Raw genomic sequence first — 17261 nt, 5'->3', positions numbered from 1 at the left:
AAAAAAAAAAAAAAAAAAAAGACCTAAGAGGGTGAAGATTTGTTCACTACTCTATCCCTAGTCGCAGTGCAGTGCCTGGCATACAGTAAGCACCGTACAGATATATATATGTGTGTGTGTGTGTGTGTATATATATATATATATATTTTTTTTTTTTTTTTTTGAGACAGAGTCTCACTTTGTCACCTTTGGTAGAGTGCCATGGCATCACAGCTCACAGCAACCTCCAACTCTTAGGCTCAAAGTGAGACTCTGTCTCTTAAAAAAAAAAAAAAAGACCTAAGAGGGTGAAGATTTGTTCACTACTCCATCCCTAGTCGCAGTGCAGTGCCTGGCACATAGTAAGCATCCATATATATATATGTTTTTTATTTATTTTTTTTCTTTTAGTCAGAGTCTCACTTTGTCACCCTTGGTAGAGTACCATGGCATCATAGCTCACAGCAACCTCCAACTCTTAGGCTCAAGCCATTCTCTTGCCTCAGCCTCCCAAGTAGCTAGAACTATAGGCACCCACCACAATGCCTGGCTATTTTTAGAGATGATGGGGGTCTCACTCTTGCTCAGGCTGGCCTCAAACCTGTGAGCTCATGGCAATCCACCTGCCTTGGCCTCCCAGAGTGCTGGGATTCAGCTTCAATAAATATTTTTAAGAGAATGAATGGGATTGAAACAAAATGGCTGCCTCACGGGGAGGAGCTGTTGAGGGATGAAAACTGGTCTGCCTAGAAGCAGATTTTAAAAGGAATGTTTCTTTAAAAATGTCTTGGCCATAGCAGCAGTAAATGGGTGATATCAAAGAGAACTATCCTGAAGTGTTTATTTCCAATCCAAAATGGAGCTTTATATTGTTTGCCATAAATCTACATACTCTTCTCTACCAGATGACTATAATTACAAAGCAGAGCTTGCTTTGACATCTGATGGCAGGATGATAGCATGCTACCATCCTTCTGCAGACATCCCACATGAACATACAAAATCTATCCCTCTACCAGATTCTGTGCGTAATAATGAAAAGAACACAGTGAATAATGAAAAGTGAACACCTGAGCAGAGACCCATGATAGAACAACTTAGCAAAATGTTCTTTACTACTAAGCACCACTGGTATCCTCATGGACAGTATCACACTTGTCATAAGAAACTGAATCCTCCAAAGGACAGATGATACTGAGGTTCTCCAAGGAATCAGAGAACTGTGCCTCATTTGCCGTTTCAGAAAATGCAATCTGGTATACTTGTTAATATGTTATATAGTAAAATAGCAGTAATAAAATGTCTTTTCATATATCAAAAAAGGAAGAGAATGAATGAATCTGTTTAGTGGGTTCACCAACGTGTCTCCAACTATCACGAGTCTCACTATTGTTAAGAAAGCCATCACTTTATTTTAGAATTAAGTTTGTCTCTAAGGAATAGTTACAGTTTTAGGTTTCTCAGATACTGAAATCTAGACTTTTTCATTTCATGGATCAGTTGTGTTTCTAAAAAAGAAAGGGCAAGTTGACATCCACTGGCATGAAAAATATTCCTACAAATAGGCATTTTCTGTTAAAAGTATAGATTTATAGAACTATTACTAGATTCAGAAAAGGATATGATGCAGGCTTTGTGCAATTCTGGTCGAGAAAGGAAATCCAGAATGGAAATGTTGCTGCCTAGGAGGGAGAGGCCGTGACCCACACATGTTCAGGGGGTCTCAGGGGCAGCCTCCAGGTGAGTCGGCATACTAGTACTTGGGAGGACCGAGCTGTGAGCCCTGCAGTGTGGCAATTCTGTGGAAAGGACCTACGAATCTGTTTAAGAAGCCCTCAAGATACATTTTAAGCACATTCAAGTTCAAGAAGTATTAGTCTCTAGTTTGCTTCACATTGGAGTTTTTAAAAATTGTGTGTGAACTATTTTTACTTTATATTTATGCTGATTTTATCTTTCAGTAATATTTCCAAAAGAAAATAGAAGATGCAATGTGCTCAGGAACTCCACTTCTCTGGACACTCTGGACACCAGGCTCTGCCACCATGTTTGCATAGATTTACTTAGGAAATAAAAGTTAAAAGAAACATCTAGATATCAAGAGCAAGGAAAAATACCTTACATGATTGTTTACAATTGCTATCAATCACATAAATGATTGCTATCAACGCATACTTTTCTTTTTTACTGTTATTTCACATTTTTTGCATAGATATGTAGAATCCTCAATGATCCATGCCAAGGGCAACACAACTTCAGCTCTATAAACACACCTCCTAGCCACTGGCTCACTGAACAATCTGCATTGATTTCTAAAGTTCATTGTTGGAAACCTATCCTAATTCTCTAATTCTCTACTCCCACAGGTCTTGCATGCCTCCTCCTGTTTCTTCCAGGTTGCTTCTCTCTAATCACAATGTCCTAGTGCAGGGATGTCCTCTTTCCCAGACTCCCCTAACAAACAAAAGTGTCCTCTCAGCACTTCTAACACCCCAACAACCCTATGATGCAGATATAGCCACCACTGCTCAAGGATGATAGTGACCAACGCAAAGGTTAAGTATTTCCATTTTCTACCCAGAAGAGAATATATTATATAAATACAATCTTTAAATGTATATAGATTACAATGAAGTTTATGCTGAAAGAGTTGTAACAAACGTAAGGTGGGGGAAAAATACAAATGCAATGTAAATTAGTTTGAAGATTTGTTGGGTAACAGCCATAGGAACACCGAGATAAAGCTCATGTGGGGTGAAAAGAAGGGGTCAGAATAATAGAGGAAGGCTTCACAGTGGGAGTAAGACCCTGGAAGACATGTACTATTTGGGTGGGTGAAGAAGGTATTCCAGATGTGGGCAGCAGCATGAACAAAGGCCCAGAGGTAGGAATGAGCACAGTATGTGGAAAGGTGAGTGAAGGCACAGCCACAGCTGGAGCAGAGCATGACCCCTGGAGAAGAATAGGAGATAAGGCCAGAGAGGGGCACTGGGGACCGACCACAGGGGGCCCAAGAACCTTGATGGGCTTCTTCTCCACAGGATGTAATTTCTGATGCTGAACAAAACTTCCATACCATTTGAAGGTTTTCCCACACACCTTACATTCATAAGGCTTCTCCCCAGTGTGAACTCTCTGGTGCTGTATGGAGGCTATTTTCTGAGTGAAGGCTTTGCCACACTCCTTACATTGGTAAGGTTTCTCTCCAGTATGTATTCTCTGATGGACAACAAAAAGGGACCTACAACCAAAAGCCTTCCAGCATTCCTTACATTTATAGAGTTTCTCCCCTGTGTGCAATCTCTGATGCTGAAGGTATGCAGCACTCCTACGGAAAGCCTTTCCACACTCCTTACATTCGTAGGGCTTCTCTCCGGTGTGGATCCTCTGATGTTGAGTTAAGGCTGTGTTGGAACTCAAACCTTTGCCACACTCCTTACATTCATAGGGCCCTTCTCCAATGTGGTTTTTCTCATGTACAATACAGTCATAGCTGGACTTAAAAGCTTTGCCACATTCCTTACATTTAAAGGGCCTTTCTCCAGTATGACTCATCTGATGCCGGATAAGTTTTGAGTTATATCTGAAGATTTTCCCACATTCTTTACATTCATAGAACTTCATTCCACCTCGAAGTATCAGATTTGGATTTAGACTAAAAGTCTGCCGCACTGCCTTGCTTTTAAAATCAAAGTACTGAGAACTGTTTCTGCAAAGTCCTCCTACTGGGGCTCTGTGCAACTCTATTTCTTCAGAAGCCTCCTGCTTTACTATTGGCTCTTCATTCATGATCCAGGACTCACCATCTGAACAGAGAAACCAATGTTCCCAGTTACTGAACTAGAAGGAAAACACAATTCAGTGTCTTAATTTTCTCAAACAGGTTTAGCACTGCAAGAGGTCTCAGAGGCTGAGAAACACAAACCAGGAAAAAAATGATCCAAGAAGTCACCCCAAATTCTAAATACTGCCCTAGTAATTCTAATTTAAAATATTCTACATAGGCTTGGCTCCTGTAGCACAGTGGTTACAGAACCAGCCACATACACCAAAGGTGGTGGGTTCAAACCCGGCCACGGCCAGCTATACAATTGCAACAAAAAATAGCCAGGTGTTGTGGCAGGCGCCTGTAGTCTCAGCTACTTGGGAGGCTGAGGCAGGAGAATAGCTTAAGCCCAAGAGCTAGAGTTTGCTGTGAACTATGACGCCACAGCACTCTACCGAGGGCAACAACTTGAGACTCTGTCTCAAAAAAAAAAAGAAAAGAAAAATCACAGTGCTCATGAGAAGGACAGCCTGGAGACCTCCCTCCAGAGGAGAAGGAAGTCCAAGTTATCAAAGCCTTCCAGGACTGGTGAGCCATGTCAGGTTAATTTTAGGTGCTCTGTGTGTGTATACTGGGGCTATGGGAGAAGAATATTCTGAGCCTTTCTCTCTATGGTCTCATTTATGACAAATACAATGCAGACCTAAAGATCATGACAAATGGGGCATTTAAGTGACTGAGATACGAAAAAGGCAAAATTAAAGCCATTATTTTCATTGCTAAAAATAAAATTCATAGCTGTGGCACACATACATCAGTTTAACCCACAGAATCACATTTTCCTTAAAGTTTCTTTGCAATGAAAAATGACATAAAATTAAAATTTTCCACCGCTAAGTGAGACAAGAAGAAGTGGTTTAGGGGCTACTGAGTCGCAGTGCTTCTGCTTTGAAGGACAGCACATAAATGTGCAGATGGTGTGGGGCCAGGCACTCTTACGGGAGTCTTTCCTGGATCGAAGTAAGAAGGCAGTGAGAGGTCAGAGTGCATTGGGTATTGCCTTATAAATGACAGGGAGTGCTGTTTCTACAGCAGCAGAAATACTTCTCAAGTAGTAAACCATGAAGACAAAAGAAGAAACACAATGGCTAGGTTCTCTTACTCACCTGCAATGATGCCTTTCAGAACCTCTGTGTCCCAGGGATCTGGGCCCCATGGTGCTTCCCCTTTCTCAAGCTGGGAGATTAGAATGGGTTTGAGAAATGGAAACCCTACTTCAGGAAGAAAGAAAGAAAGACAAGTTGAAGGCAGACATCCAGGGCTGTTCCTGAGACTTCTCCCAGCCCAGGCCCACTGGGCAAGTTGAGAGAAAATTAGAACACCCAGGAGATCAAGTCTACCAAGGGGTTCCAAGGAAGGGGTCCAAACTCTGCTCCACAATGAAGCCAGGGAGGTCTGATTCTCCTCAAAAAGAACTGTTGCAGGGCGGCGCCTGTGGCTCAGTTGGTAGGGCGCCAGCCCCATATACTGAGGGCGGCGGGTTCAAACCGGGCCCCGGCTGAACTGCAACCAAAAAATAGCTGGGCGTTGAGGCGGGCGCCTGTAGTCCCAGCTACTCGGGAGGCTGAGGCAAGAGAATCGCTTAAGCCCAGGAATTGGAGGTTGCTGTGAGCTGTGTGATGCCATGGCACTCTACCGAGGGCCATAAAGTGAGACTGTGTCTCTACAAAAAAACAAAAAAAAGAAAAGTTGCAATGCAGCTCTGACTTAGATAGAAACTCCCTTGGGAATGATGTATGTTCTGCTGCCTAGAACACCGCTCCTCAGAGGGGACAACCAACATCCACAGAAAACTGGAAGGGCTCACCTACAAGGCCAGTAAGAGTGCTTCCCCTCAAGACCCAGAACCTTACCCTTCCCTGGGGGTATATGCAAGTCTACTTTCAAAGGCAAAGGGAACCAGGGATTTCCCTACTCAGCATCTTTGAAGGCTGGTGATTGCAGAACTTCCTTTAAAGGTATCAAACCTAAGGGTTATTAGAATCCCCCAAACAGGCCAGGCACAGTGGCTCATGCCTATACTCCTAGCACTCTGGAAGGCCAAGGTGGGTGGACTGCTTAAGCTCAGGAGTTCAAGACCAGCCTGAGCAAGAAACCCTACCTCTGATAAGAATAGAAAAATCAGCCAGGCATTGTGGCAGTCTCCTGTAGTCCCAGCTACTCAGGAGGCTGAGGCCAGAGGATTGTTCAACCCCAAGAGTTTGAGGTTGCTGTGAGCTATGATGCCACAGCACTCTACCCAGGGAGACAGAGGGAGACTCTGTCTCAAAAAAAAAAAAAAAAGAATCCCCAAAGATCTGGAAGATATCAAACTATCACTAAGAGAGAACTTACCCAGGGAAGCTACATTCGCATAATTCTCCAGCATCACCTCCCTGTACAGGGCCCTCTGCACAGAGTCCAGACTTGCCCACTGATTCTGGGTGAAGTACACAGCCACATCCTCGAAGGCCACTGACTCCTGAAACAACAGGTTTCTGCTCAAGCTCTGGGTAAGAAGCAGAAAAGGGCAGCCTGAGCTGCAGGGAGGGATAAACCTACCTGAATCCACAACTCTGAGGCCCTGGGAGGTCTCCTCTAGCAAGAACAGCACCTAGTACCTCAGCCAGGGGCCAGATCTCTGTCAGTGTTCCCACTTTCAAATGGGGAGCCCACCACTCTCCCATCTGCACAGCTCTGGGGCCCCAAAGCTTTGCTGTCTAAACTCATAGCTCAGCATCAGATGCTCTTTCCCTCGTAACTGCATCAATCCCAATGTTCCTGGCTTCACAGATCTATCCCTCTGGTACCTCTTACCCTTGCCTATTCTATAATCCTATCATCTTATTTTCTTTGCCTCAGTTGTACCAGACAGCTACCAATGACCCTGTCTCTACACATCAAAAGTGCACACACACAGCCCCATTTGTTCCCTGCACATATATTGTCTCTGATCTTCATCAACATCATCCACAAGCACACACCAACAGCCCCAGTATTTTGCAAATTTCTCTTTTCTACCTTTCTGCCTTATCAGAAAACTGGCTCTTGGCTGGGCACTGTGGCTCACACCTGTAATCCTAGCACTCTGGGAGGCTGAGGCAGGTGGATTGCCTAGGCTCATGAGTTCCAGATTGGCCTGAATAGAAGCAAGACCCCGTCTCTAATAATAGCCAGGTATTAAGGTGGGCACCTATAGACCCAGCTACTTGGGAGGCTGAGACAAGGGGATCACTTGAGCCCAGGAGTTTGAGGTTGCTATGAGCTGCGACACCAGCTATGTTACCAAGGACAACACAGTGAGACTCTTTGTCTCAAAATAATAATAATAATAATAATAATTAAAAAATAAAAAGATTAGGCAGCATGCCTATAGTCCCAATTACTCAAGAAGCTGAAGTAGGAGGATTGCTCGCACTCAGGAGTTCGGTGAGCTATAATCAGATCCCTGCACTCTATCCTGCGTGACAAAGCAAGACCCTGTCTCACAAAAATAAATTTAAAAAATTAACTACTTTGCCAAAGATTACACAGCCAGGACCTGGTAGAGTTGGGACTTCAACAATAGATTTGTCCAACAACAAACGTGGGTTCAACATGCCAAGCTGTCTCCCACACTGGGCTCACAAACTTCTCCAGAAACATGGCTAAGCCCTGAACTTCACCACAACCTGGTGCTGCCCCATCTCTGGAGAACAGCTTCTCAAACTCCCCAACTCCCCAAATTACCATTCAATCCACCTTTACCATACTTCTTCCAGGCCACAGGGGCTCTCCCTGTCCCCTAATTCATGGTCACCTCTTTCAAAACTGCACACTCTACCCTAGAAAGTGGAGCTTCTAAATCTGAATCCATAATGCCCCAGAACAGTCCCAGATAGTGTCCTACTGGCTTCTACAGTTAGGATAGTGCAGACCACAGAGACTAGGTTGTCAGCTGGGAGGGGTTTCATGACTTGTGCACCATCTTGTTTCGATGCCTTCCACAGACGAGTCCACCTCCAAGGAGATTCTCACTACCCTGGGCAGTCAGCCTTGTTCTTTTCAACCACTGAAAATGCAACGACTTACAACAGGGGCTACAGGCAAGTGCCTAACTCTAGCATGTCACCTTCTGACTCCAGTAACCCCTAAGCAGCCTGTGTCCTAGAGTAAGCACAGAAAGAAGGGAATGTAACTAACTACTCTTGAAGGAAGGAGGGAAGAAAAGTACACCAGGGATAAATCCTGGCAACTCAAACGGCTCACAGCAGCTTCACTGGCTCTACACATAGGTCCTTATAAGAGTCCTTTCAAACAAGAATAACTTAGGAACTCAGTTCTAAAGGAGACACTAAAAGAAAAAAAAAAAAAAAGACCAAATCTAGTTATTTCTCTCTTTTTTTTGTTTTTGAGAAAGAGTCTCACTTTGTTGCCCTCAGTAGAGTGCCATGGCATTATAGCTCATGGCAATCTCAAACTCTTGCCTCAGCCTCCCACGTAGCTGGGACTACAGGTGCCCACCTCAATGCCCAGCTATTTTTTGAGACGGGGTCTCTTGCTCAGGGTGGCCTGGAACTCCTGAGCTCAGGCAATCTACCCACCTTGCCTCCCAGAGTGCTAGGATTACAAGCATGAGCCAACACACCCATCCTCAAATCTAGTTATTCCTAAAGGGAGAGCTAGCCTTTAACTGGGCAATGATAACATCCAAAAGGTCCTCAAAAATAGTGTGTGCCAATAATCCAAGCCACACACTGAATCATGAGGTTCTGGGAGTAATTACTGCTTCGACAACAAGCATTAAGGGCTTCTGAGAAGGCCAGGCACAGCAGCTCATGCCTGTAATCCTAGCACTGTGGGAGGCCAAGGCGACAGGATGGCTTGGGTTCAGAAGTTCAAGACCACTGGTGCCCATAGTTCAGTGGTTAGGGTGCCAGCCACATGCATCAGGGCTGGTGGGTTGGAACCCAGCCCAGACCTGCTAAAAACAAACAAACAAAAAAGTATCCAGGCATTGTGGCGGACACCTATAGTCCCAGCTACTAGGAAGCCTAAGGCAAGACAATCGCTTCAGCCAAAGAGTTTGAAGTTGCTGTGAGCTATGACGCCATAGCACTCTACCAAGGGTGACAAAGTGAGACTCTGTCTCCAAAAAAAAAGAAAGAAAGAAAGCTGGGCATTGTGGCAGGAGCCTGTAGTCCCAGCTACCTGGGAGGCTGAGGCAAGACAATCACTTGAGCCCAAGAGTTTGAGGTTGCTGTGAAGTATGACACCATGGCACTCTACGAGGGCAACAAGGTGAGACTCTATCTCAATTAAAAAAAAAAAAAGTTCAAGACCAGCCTGGAAAGACCCTTTTTCTGCTAAAAATAGAAAAATTAGTCAGGCATCACCCTGTATGCCTGTAGTCCAGCTACATGGGAGGTTGAGGTAGGAGGATGGCTTGAGCCCAGGAGCTTCAGTTTGTAATGACTTATGATGTTGCCACTGCACTCTACCTGATGCAACAGAGTGAGACTCTGTCCATTTCAAAAACAAAAAAAGGCTTCTGAGGACAGCAACCACAGGCTCATAGATAAAACCGAATTTCACTTTCACTTATGGCAAGTCAAATCTCACTCCCTAACATCTCCAGAGCTTCTCTCACAAATTTCTTCTCCCAGCCTACCACCATCAACCCCTTCATTTCCAAACTATCCTTCTTGCCTGCCATGAAACAGCCTTAAGTTTCATGAGTCCTAAAAAATGCCTAATATTAAAGGGAAACTTGACCATTTTGAGGCAGTCGGGTTTTGGACATCTTTTTGCTCCTCCTGTGGAGGTCCCTATCTACCACACCTTATTTTATTTTTCCCCACAGTATTACTCATCACCTGACATATTTTGTTGCTTACTGTCTATCTCCCCCACCATAATGTACAAAACAAGGATTCTGTTTTGCTCATAAATGGTACCTGGCATATACTGGATGCTTAATATACATTTGCTAAAAGAATTAATTTCAAAAATGGTTTCACCATAAACAAACTTTTTTTTTAATTTATGAAGAGAGTGAGAAACCAAAAGCAAATACCACCTTAACAATAAAATCCGACAGCATATCCACTACAGCTGATGGCTGATGATTTACTATAAGCTGGGGTTCTGCTTTTTTTTTTTTTTTGTTCTTTTAGGGGTTCTACTTTCTACAAAGACTGGAAAACAAGTATAAATACAGGAAAGAAACGAATATAAGTATCTTTGCTTGAGGATGAAATAACTATCTGCCTAAAGATACCAAAGAACCAAGAAAAAAAACTGACAATATTTAGAACTGATAATTCACTAAGTTATCTAGATATAGAATAAGTAAACCAAAATTTACTTTCCTAAATACCATCATAAGCAATTGGAAAATATGAGAGAAAATAAGATGTAATCCATACAAAAATGGCTAAGAATAGACAGACCTAACAGCACTGGCTGCGGTGGCTCATGCCTATAACCCCAGCACTCTGCGAGGCTAAGACAGGTGGATTGTTTGAGCTCAGGAGTTTGTGACCATCCTGAACAAGAGCAAGACTCAATCTCTACAAAAAAATAGAAATATTAACTAGGTGTTGTGGTGGCACCTATAGTCCCAGCTACTTGGGAGGCTGAGGCAAGAGGATCTCTTAAACCCAAGAGTTTGAGGTTGCTATGAGCTATGACACTATGTCTACCCTGGGTGACAGAGTAAGACTAAGTCTCAAAAAAGAAAAAGAAGAGACCCAACAGAAATGCGTAGAGGCTGGGCACGGTGGCTCATGCCAGTAATCCTAGCATTCTGGGAGGCTAAGGTGGATGGACCAAGGGCGACATAGTGAGACTCTGTCTCAAAAAATAATAATAATAATTAATTAATTAAAAGAATCCTTAATGTCTTCTTCTTCTTTTTTTTTTTAAGACAGAGTCTCAAATTATCACCCTCAGTAGTGCTGTGGCGTCACAGCTCACAGCAACCTGCAGCTCTTAGGCTTAGGCGATCCTCTTGCCTCAGCCTCCCAAGTAGCTGGGACTACAGGTACCCGCCACAATGCCCGGCTTTTTTTTTTTTTTATTAAATCATAGCTGTGTACATTAATGCGATCATGGGGCACCACACACTGTATTTTGTTGTTGTTGTTGTTGTTGTTGTTGTTGTTGTTGCAGTTTGGCCAGCGCCAGGTTGGAACTCACCACCCTCGGTGTATGGGGCCGGCGCCCTACTCACTGAGCCACAGGCACCACCCTATTGGCCATTTCTTATTTCTTTTTTAAGTGCCTGACATTTGTCTGTAGCTGGGACTACAGGAGCCCATCACAATGCCCAGCTATTTTTCTGTTGCAGTTGTCATTGTTGCTTTAGCTGGCCCAGGCCGGATTCGAACCTGCCACCTTTGGTGTATTGGTTGGTGCCATACCCACTGAGCACTGCCAAGAATACACAATATCTTAAGACTTCAATATCTGCTTAACTGACTCACACCTTTCCACCACACCAATTTGCCATAAAGGGCTAGAAAAATATTTTTAATATATAAATGCAACCATGTCATCCCCATCCTTGAAACTCTTCAGTGCCGTTCTAATGAACCAGAACAGAAACCAAAGTCTTCACCATGACCTACAATACCCATGCTTACTTCTCCCACCTCATACTGAACCACTTTCTCTGACCTCTTCCTGTTTCTAGAGTATATCAAACTTCAGGGCCTTTACAACTAGCATTTAGAAAATACATATTGAGGCTCTGTGCCTGTAAGCTTTAGCGGCTTAGGTGCCAGCCACACACACTGGGGTTGGCGCATTCAAACCCGACCTGGGCCTGCCAAACAACAACAACAAAAATAAAAATAGCCAGGGGTTGTAGTCCGTTGTAGTCCCAGCTACTTTGGAGGCTGAGGAAAGAGAATCCCTTAAGCCCAAGAGTTTGAGGTTGCTGTGAGCTATGATGCCACAACTCTCTACCCAGGGTGACATAGTTAGACTATGTCTCACAAAAAAAAAAAAAAAAAACGAATACATATTGAAAGAAAAGTGTTGATCACTCTGGGATACACCCACAATATGCAAGACAATCTCTTCAATGAAGAACTTCTCTGGTTTCAGTAGGTGACTTTCATTTTTAGAACACGATTTGGATTTCTACATTCAGGAAGAATTTCTTGGCTTGGGTTCCCTTTCTTCCACTTATATCTACATATCCAAGTTCACCACACTCTATACACAAAACTTTTATTTCTCCCACCACACACTTAGTATCTGTGATAGCCCTACAGGTAAAATGAAAGGGAAAACCACAGCCAGGTCAAGTTAGAACTTTCCTGATAACTAATCTAAGTAAAAAAGACTGAAAGGGAGCTCAGCTCACCTGAGGCCAAGTTGTTTGGAGCATGGCTGATGTCCCCTGCCTTTAAGCACTGTCTTCTGGGTTTGGAAAAGCAGGATCCTTAGGAAATAACAGAAGAGCCATTATGTTCCATGGACCCTGCTCTGCATCACCCATAGCAACCCGTGGCCCGCCCAGTCTCCACATTTCCAGCAATGGTCAGAGACTCTACAAGGCCCCCTCTGGCTGTTCTTCCGCAGACAACCCCAAAAGGCCCGCGTTGTTCTTTCCAACTGTTCTGCCTGCTCAGCCCCAAGGCTGTCTGAGCCCATTCAAACAGAGTAAATTGAGGGATCAAAGTACCCGGTCCATATCGTATTAGGTCTGTACAAATAGAACTTTTTACAGAATGCTTACAGGGATGAAACCATTGACCCAAAAAGAGTGCCTCTGATGAGGAGGAACACAAGTGGCCGAATGCGGTTGAAGGCTAAAATACTCAGTGTCTCAGGGGGTGACACAACAGCCAGGCCATTTCTCAACGGACACGACACAATAGGAATCTTAACATTCCTCCTCGGGAAGAAGGTGACCCCAAACATCAGAAACGTCTGTACCGGCCGCAGGAGGTTGTCAGAACAAGTTCTTTAGGGCAGAAAAGATGATCGCGCTGCCGTAGTAAGCAGGTGGGCCTGGGTGCTAGAAGGCCGCGCAGCCACCTCGGGCGGCTTCGGCGAGGCCCAAATACCCAAGCTCCGAGCAAGGGACAGGCGGGCCGCCATTAGGACCAAGTTCAGGGGCAGGGATGTGACAAGCCACCAGTCTCTGGCGGCGAGGAGCCCGACAACGGATGGACCTGGCACGCAGAACTCGGTTATAACGACGCTCTTCCTCTTGGATCACCGAGAAGCTAGTAATTCCACGCCGACCCGGAAGGGCGGGCGCGCAGGCGGGCCCTTCTAGGCGTCCCGGAGGCCGCCAGTCTCTGTGGTCTCCGCGGCCCGGCCCCGCGTGACTCGCCCCGCGGAGCAGAAACGGATCGGCTGCTGCAGCGGGCTCCTATGTCGTGGCTTTGTAAGATCGTCCTTTGGCCTGCGGCAGCCGTAGGTACAACTTCGGGCGGGGCACTCAGGGCGCTGATGCGTCCTAGCTCTACCCAAACCTTGGCCTCTAGGCACAAGTCGGGTCCTTGTTAACTGACGGCCCCTCAGCTGTCGTACTCCGCGGGTCATCTAGGCTGTGGAGGCGTGGAGAAGGGTGTCTGTGTGTTACTTTTTAAAAGCCCAAACTAAAGATCCTGCTTGGGTACTGGCCGGGGAAACCTTCAGAAGAACCGTGGTTTCCATCTGCCCTTTTAGGACAGATTCATTTAACAATCAAAATAATGGTGATTGGCTCGGCGCCCTAGCACCGTGGTTATGTCGCCAGCCACATACACCGAAGTTGGCGAATTCGAACCTGGCCTGGGCCAGCTAACCAACAACGACAACTGTAACAACAACAACAAAATAGCCGGGCGTTGTGGCAAGAGCCTGTAGTCCCAGCTACGTGAGAGGCTGAGGCAAGAGAATCGCTTAAGCCCAAGAGTTTGAGGTTGATGTGAGCGAGATGCTACAGCACCCTACTGAGGACGACACAGTGAGACTCTGTCTCAAAAAAAAGTTACCCGCCTACCTAATGAACTAGCCATTCTGTTCTTGGCGTCTATCCAAGACAATTGAAAACATATATTGTTACAAAGACTGGGACACAAATGTTTACAGCAGCTTTATTTGTAATAGCCAAAAACTACAAACAACCCACATGGCCATCAACAGGTCAATGAATAAACAAATTGTGGAAATACCAATATAGTAGACTACTCAGCAATAAAAAGGAATGAACTACTGATAGATGCAACAACATGGGTGAATCTCAAAATAATTATGCTGAGTAAAAGATATCACACCCCAAAATAAAGGAAAACTCGGGCAGGCACAGTGGCACCCACCTTTAATCCTAGCACTCTGGCAGGCCGAGACAGAATTGTTTGAGCTCAGGAGTTTGAGACCAACCTCAGGAAGAGTAAGACCCCATCTCTACTAAAGCTAGAAAAAATTAGCCAGGCATGGTGGCTGTGCCTGTTGTCGCAGCTACTCAGGAAGCTGAGGCAGTAGTTTGAGGTTGCAGTGAGCTATGATGACACCACTACACTCTAGCCAGTGCAACAAAAGTAGAACTTTGTCTCAAAATAAATAAATAATAATTTTAAAATAAACTAATCCAAAGTGACAGAAAGCAGACGACAGGCGGTCTGTAGAGGGCCAGGTGAAAGAGGTTATAGAGGGCACAAGCAAATTTGGGGGGGTGATGGCTGTTCATATCTGGATTGTGGTGATTGTTTCACTAGTGTACTGATAAGTAGAAACTTATCAATAACAATATAATAATAGGTAACATTTTGTTATGCACCAGTCACCATTTGAAGCACTTCTTTACATGTCAATGCATTTAATCCTCAACACAAACCAATGACATAGATAGACCATCATCCCCATTTCACAGATAACAAAATTAGTACACAGAGTTTCTGTAACTTAACCAAGGTCACACACCTGAGTCCAAACCAAAGTTGTCCTAACTGTTATTAACCACTACCCTCTGCTTCCTGCAATGGGCAAAATCAAGCTGCCTGCTAAACAGAACACATTTACATTCTCTTTCATTTCCACAGGTAACAGAAAAAAATGTATGCTCTCCCGTGATTATAAAAAATAACTAGATGGAATTGCAAGAATGTTTCCTGCTTTAGGTCACTTGGAACAGCAAAACAATGAATAATTTAACAAATAGGGCCCCGCATTTGACTCAAAGACTATACAAGTATAGACTATACTTGTATATAGTCTAACTTTCAAAAAGGCCCAAACTACAACCGCACCAGGCCACACACATTCTTCAATCTTGCAAATTCAGTTAATGTGCCTCAGATAAACACCATCGTGTACAGAAGGTGGTATGTACAAAGATATTCATAGGGTCTGGCACAGAGGGTCTCACCTGTAATCCTAGCACTCTGCAAAGCCGAGGTAAGTGGATCACTTGAGCTCACAAGTTCAAGACCAGCCTGAGCAAGAGACCCCCGTCTCTACTAAAAATGAAAAACTAAGTCAAGAGGATTGCTTGAGCCCAAAAGTTTGAGGTTGTTGTGAGCTGTGACACCACAGCACTTTACCCAGGGCAACAAAGTGAGACTATCTCAAAAAAACCCAAAACTAAACAATATTCATGGAATCACTGTTTAAATAGAAAAATATTAGCACTATCCTAAATGTCAACCAATAGAGGTGAAATGAGCATTCGTAATGAACATCAAGTCACATGAACATTCATATTATGGATTACTGTGAAAATAAAAAGAATTAGTTAGATTAATAGGGGATGTGACGGTTAATTTTAAGTGTCAACTTGATTGGGCTAAAGAATGCCCGGACAGCTGGTAAAATATTTCTGCCATAGTGTCTGAAAGAGGTAAGTATTTGAAGGGGGATACTGAGTAAAAATAGCTCTCACAAATGCAGGTGGCCATCATCTCATCTGTTTATAGAGTCTGAATAGAAAAAAAAAAAATTGTGGAGATAGTGTAAATTTGCTGGGTATCCATTTCTCCTGCTCTCAGGCAATGGTGCTCCTGTTTTTTGAGCCTTAGGACTCAGACCAGGACTTACACCATTGGCACCCTCGGTTCTCAAGCCTTTCAATTCAAATCAAATTACCCCGTCAGCTTTCCCCATTCTCTGGTTTGCAGATGGGAGACTGTGGGATTTCTTGGCCTTCATAATCACATGAGCCAATTCATCCATCCAGTCCATTGGTTGTTTTTCTGAAGATCCCCTAAAATGGGGACTTGAGAAAATCTTCAGAATGTATTAAATAAAGCAAGTTGCAGAATATGTAGAGTACATTTACTTAAAACAAGCAAAGTATTTTTATGTATGCATACTACAAATACATTTTAAATTGTCTGCAAGATGTACATCGTGGTTTCTTTCACACAGGGGACTGGATGTGGAAATAAACAAGGTGTCCTTCAACTTTCAATTATATTTTATTATGTCAGTGTATTCATAATTTAGTCCAGATTTTTAAAAAATTCAGCTTCGTAGAATGAGATAACCTTTATTTAAGACGAGAAAGCAGTGATATGAATTGGAGGACATGCTAACTACCCAAAGATGAGAGGCTACTGAAGTAGAGGCTAGTAGGGGCTCCCTGAAAACCAAACTCTCTGATTTTGTCTATAGAGCCAGTTTAACTCAACACAATTCAACCCAAATTACTGAGTACCTTATTATAGAAAGAAAGAACTGTCAGAGGTTGAGAATACAGACCCTGTTCCCACTTTCACAAGCATTTCATTTGACTTATCTGATCCTTGCCACAATATCAGGCAGGTATCAAGGTTCTTTGTTTTTTTGATGAGGTTCACGTAAGGTACAGGAATGATTTGGGGCTGAACGATAGGATTTAAATCTGGATATGACTTTGGTATCTGTATTCTTTCCCTATGATATCCTCCCTCTCTGAGGTTAACTGGGTAAGTGTGCAGTTTTCCATAATCAAAGTGAAGTTTCATGTACCTGGGTATTTTAATTATTTTCCAATCTTCTTCCCCATTCTCCAACCCAATTCAGACTATGTGCTAGATTGAGCTTCATGAAGATTACTCCTTTGCTCAAAAATCTATATTGTCTCACCTTCTTGATTTTTTTTCTTTTCTTTTTTGAGACAGTCTCACTGTGTCGCCCTCAGTAGAGTGCTGTAGCATCACACCTCACAGCAACCTCTAACTCTTGGACTTAAGTGATTCTCTTGCCTCAGCCTCCCAAGTAGCTGGGACTACGGGCAGCCTGTCACACCACCCAGCTATTTTTTGTTGTTGCAGTTGTTTTTCACTGTTTTAGCAGACCCAGGTTAAAACCATTAGCCTCTGCTTTTGTGGCCGGCGCCCTACCCACGGAGATATGGGTGCCACGCCACTTGATATTACTTTCTGGGGCGGCGCCTGTGGCTCAGTAGGTAAGGCGCCGGCCCCATATACCGAGGGTGGCGGGTTCAAACCCGGTCCCGGCCAAACTGCAACCAAAAAATAGCCGGGCGTTGTGGCGGGCGCCTGTAGTCCCAGCT

General features: G+C 44.0%; 1 protein-coding gene across 5 annotated transcripts; it reads right to left on the bottom strand.

Annotated features, from left to right (window-relative positions):
- Window positions 1-253: 253 nt before the first annotated feature.
- On the bottom strand, window positions 254-13280 carry ZNF621 (zinc finger protein 621). 5 transcript variants are annotated; one of them, XM_053600546.1, is made up of 5 exons: window positions 12713-13280; window positions 12138-12215; window positions 6140-6293; window positions 4912-5016; window positions 254-3785 (listed from the first exon to the last, which is right to left on the bottom strand). In XM_053600546.1, exons 2-5 carry the CDS (start codon window positions 12159-12161, stop codon window positions 2725-2727), a joined length of 1344 nt encoding a protein of 447 aa, XP_053456521.1. In that variant the 5' UTR covers window positions 12162-12215; window positions 12713-13280; the 3' UTR covers window positions 254-2724. The 5 variants fall into 5 exon arrangements, with proteins under 5 accessions (XP_053456521.1, XP_053456520.1, XP_053456519.1 ...); XM_053600545.1 differs by lacking the exon at window positions 12713-13280 and adding an exon at window positions 12513-12691 and having other exon boundaries at window positions 4912-5019; XM_053600544.1 differs by having other exon boundaries at window positions 255-3785; window positions 4912-5019.
- Window positions 13281-17261: the final 3981 nt, after the last annotated feature.

Source organism: Nycticebus coucang, chromosome 8 (assembly GCF_027406575.1).
Source record: "Nycticebus coucang isolate mNycCou1 chromosome 8, mNycCou1.pri, whole genome shotgun sequence".
NCBI classification, from domain to species: domain Eukaryota; kingdom Metazoa; phylum Chordata; class Mammalia; order Primates; family Lorisidae; genus Nycticebus; species Nycticebus coucang.
Note: the sequence above shows the minus strand (reverse complement) of the source record. Positions and strands in the feature narration are given on the sequence as shown.

Bases quoted from the DNA above. Each gene is read 5' to 3' on its own strand.
- ZNF621 (XM_053600543.1), bottom strand. From the start codon at position 5,269: ATGGGGCTGGCGCCCTACCAACTGAGCCACAGGCGCCGCCCTGCAACA. The intron at 3,786-4,911 runs GTGAGTAAGAGA...TTCTCTGTTCAG, and splicing joins TCTGAAAGGCATCATTGCAG to ATGGTGAGTCCTGGATCATG.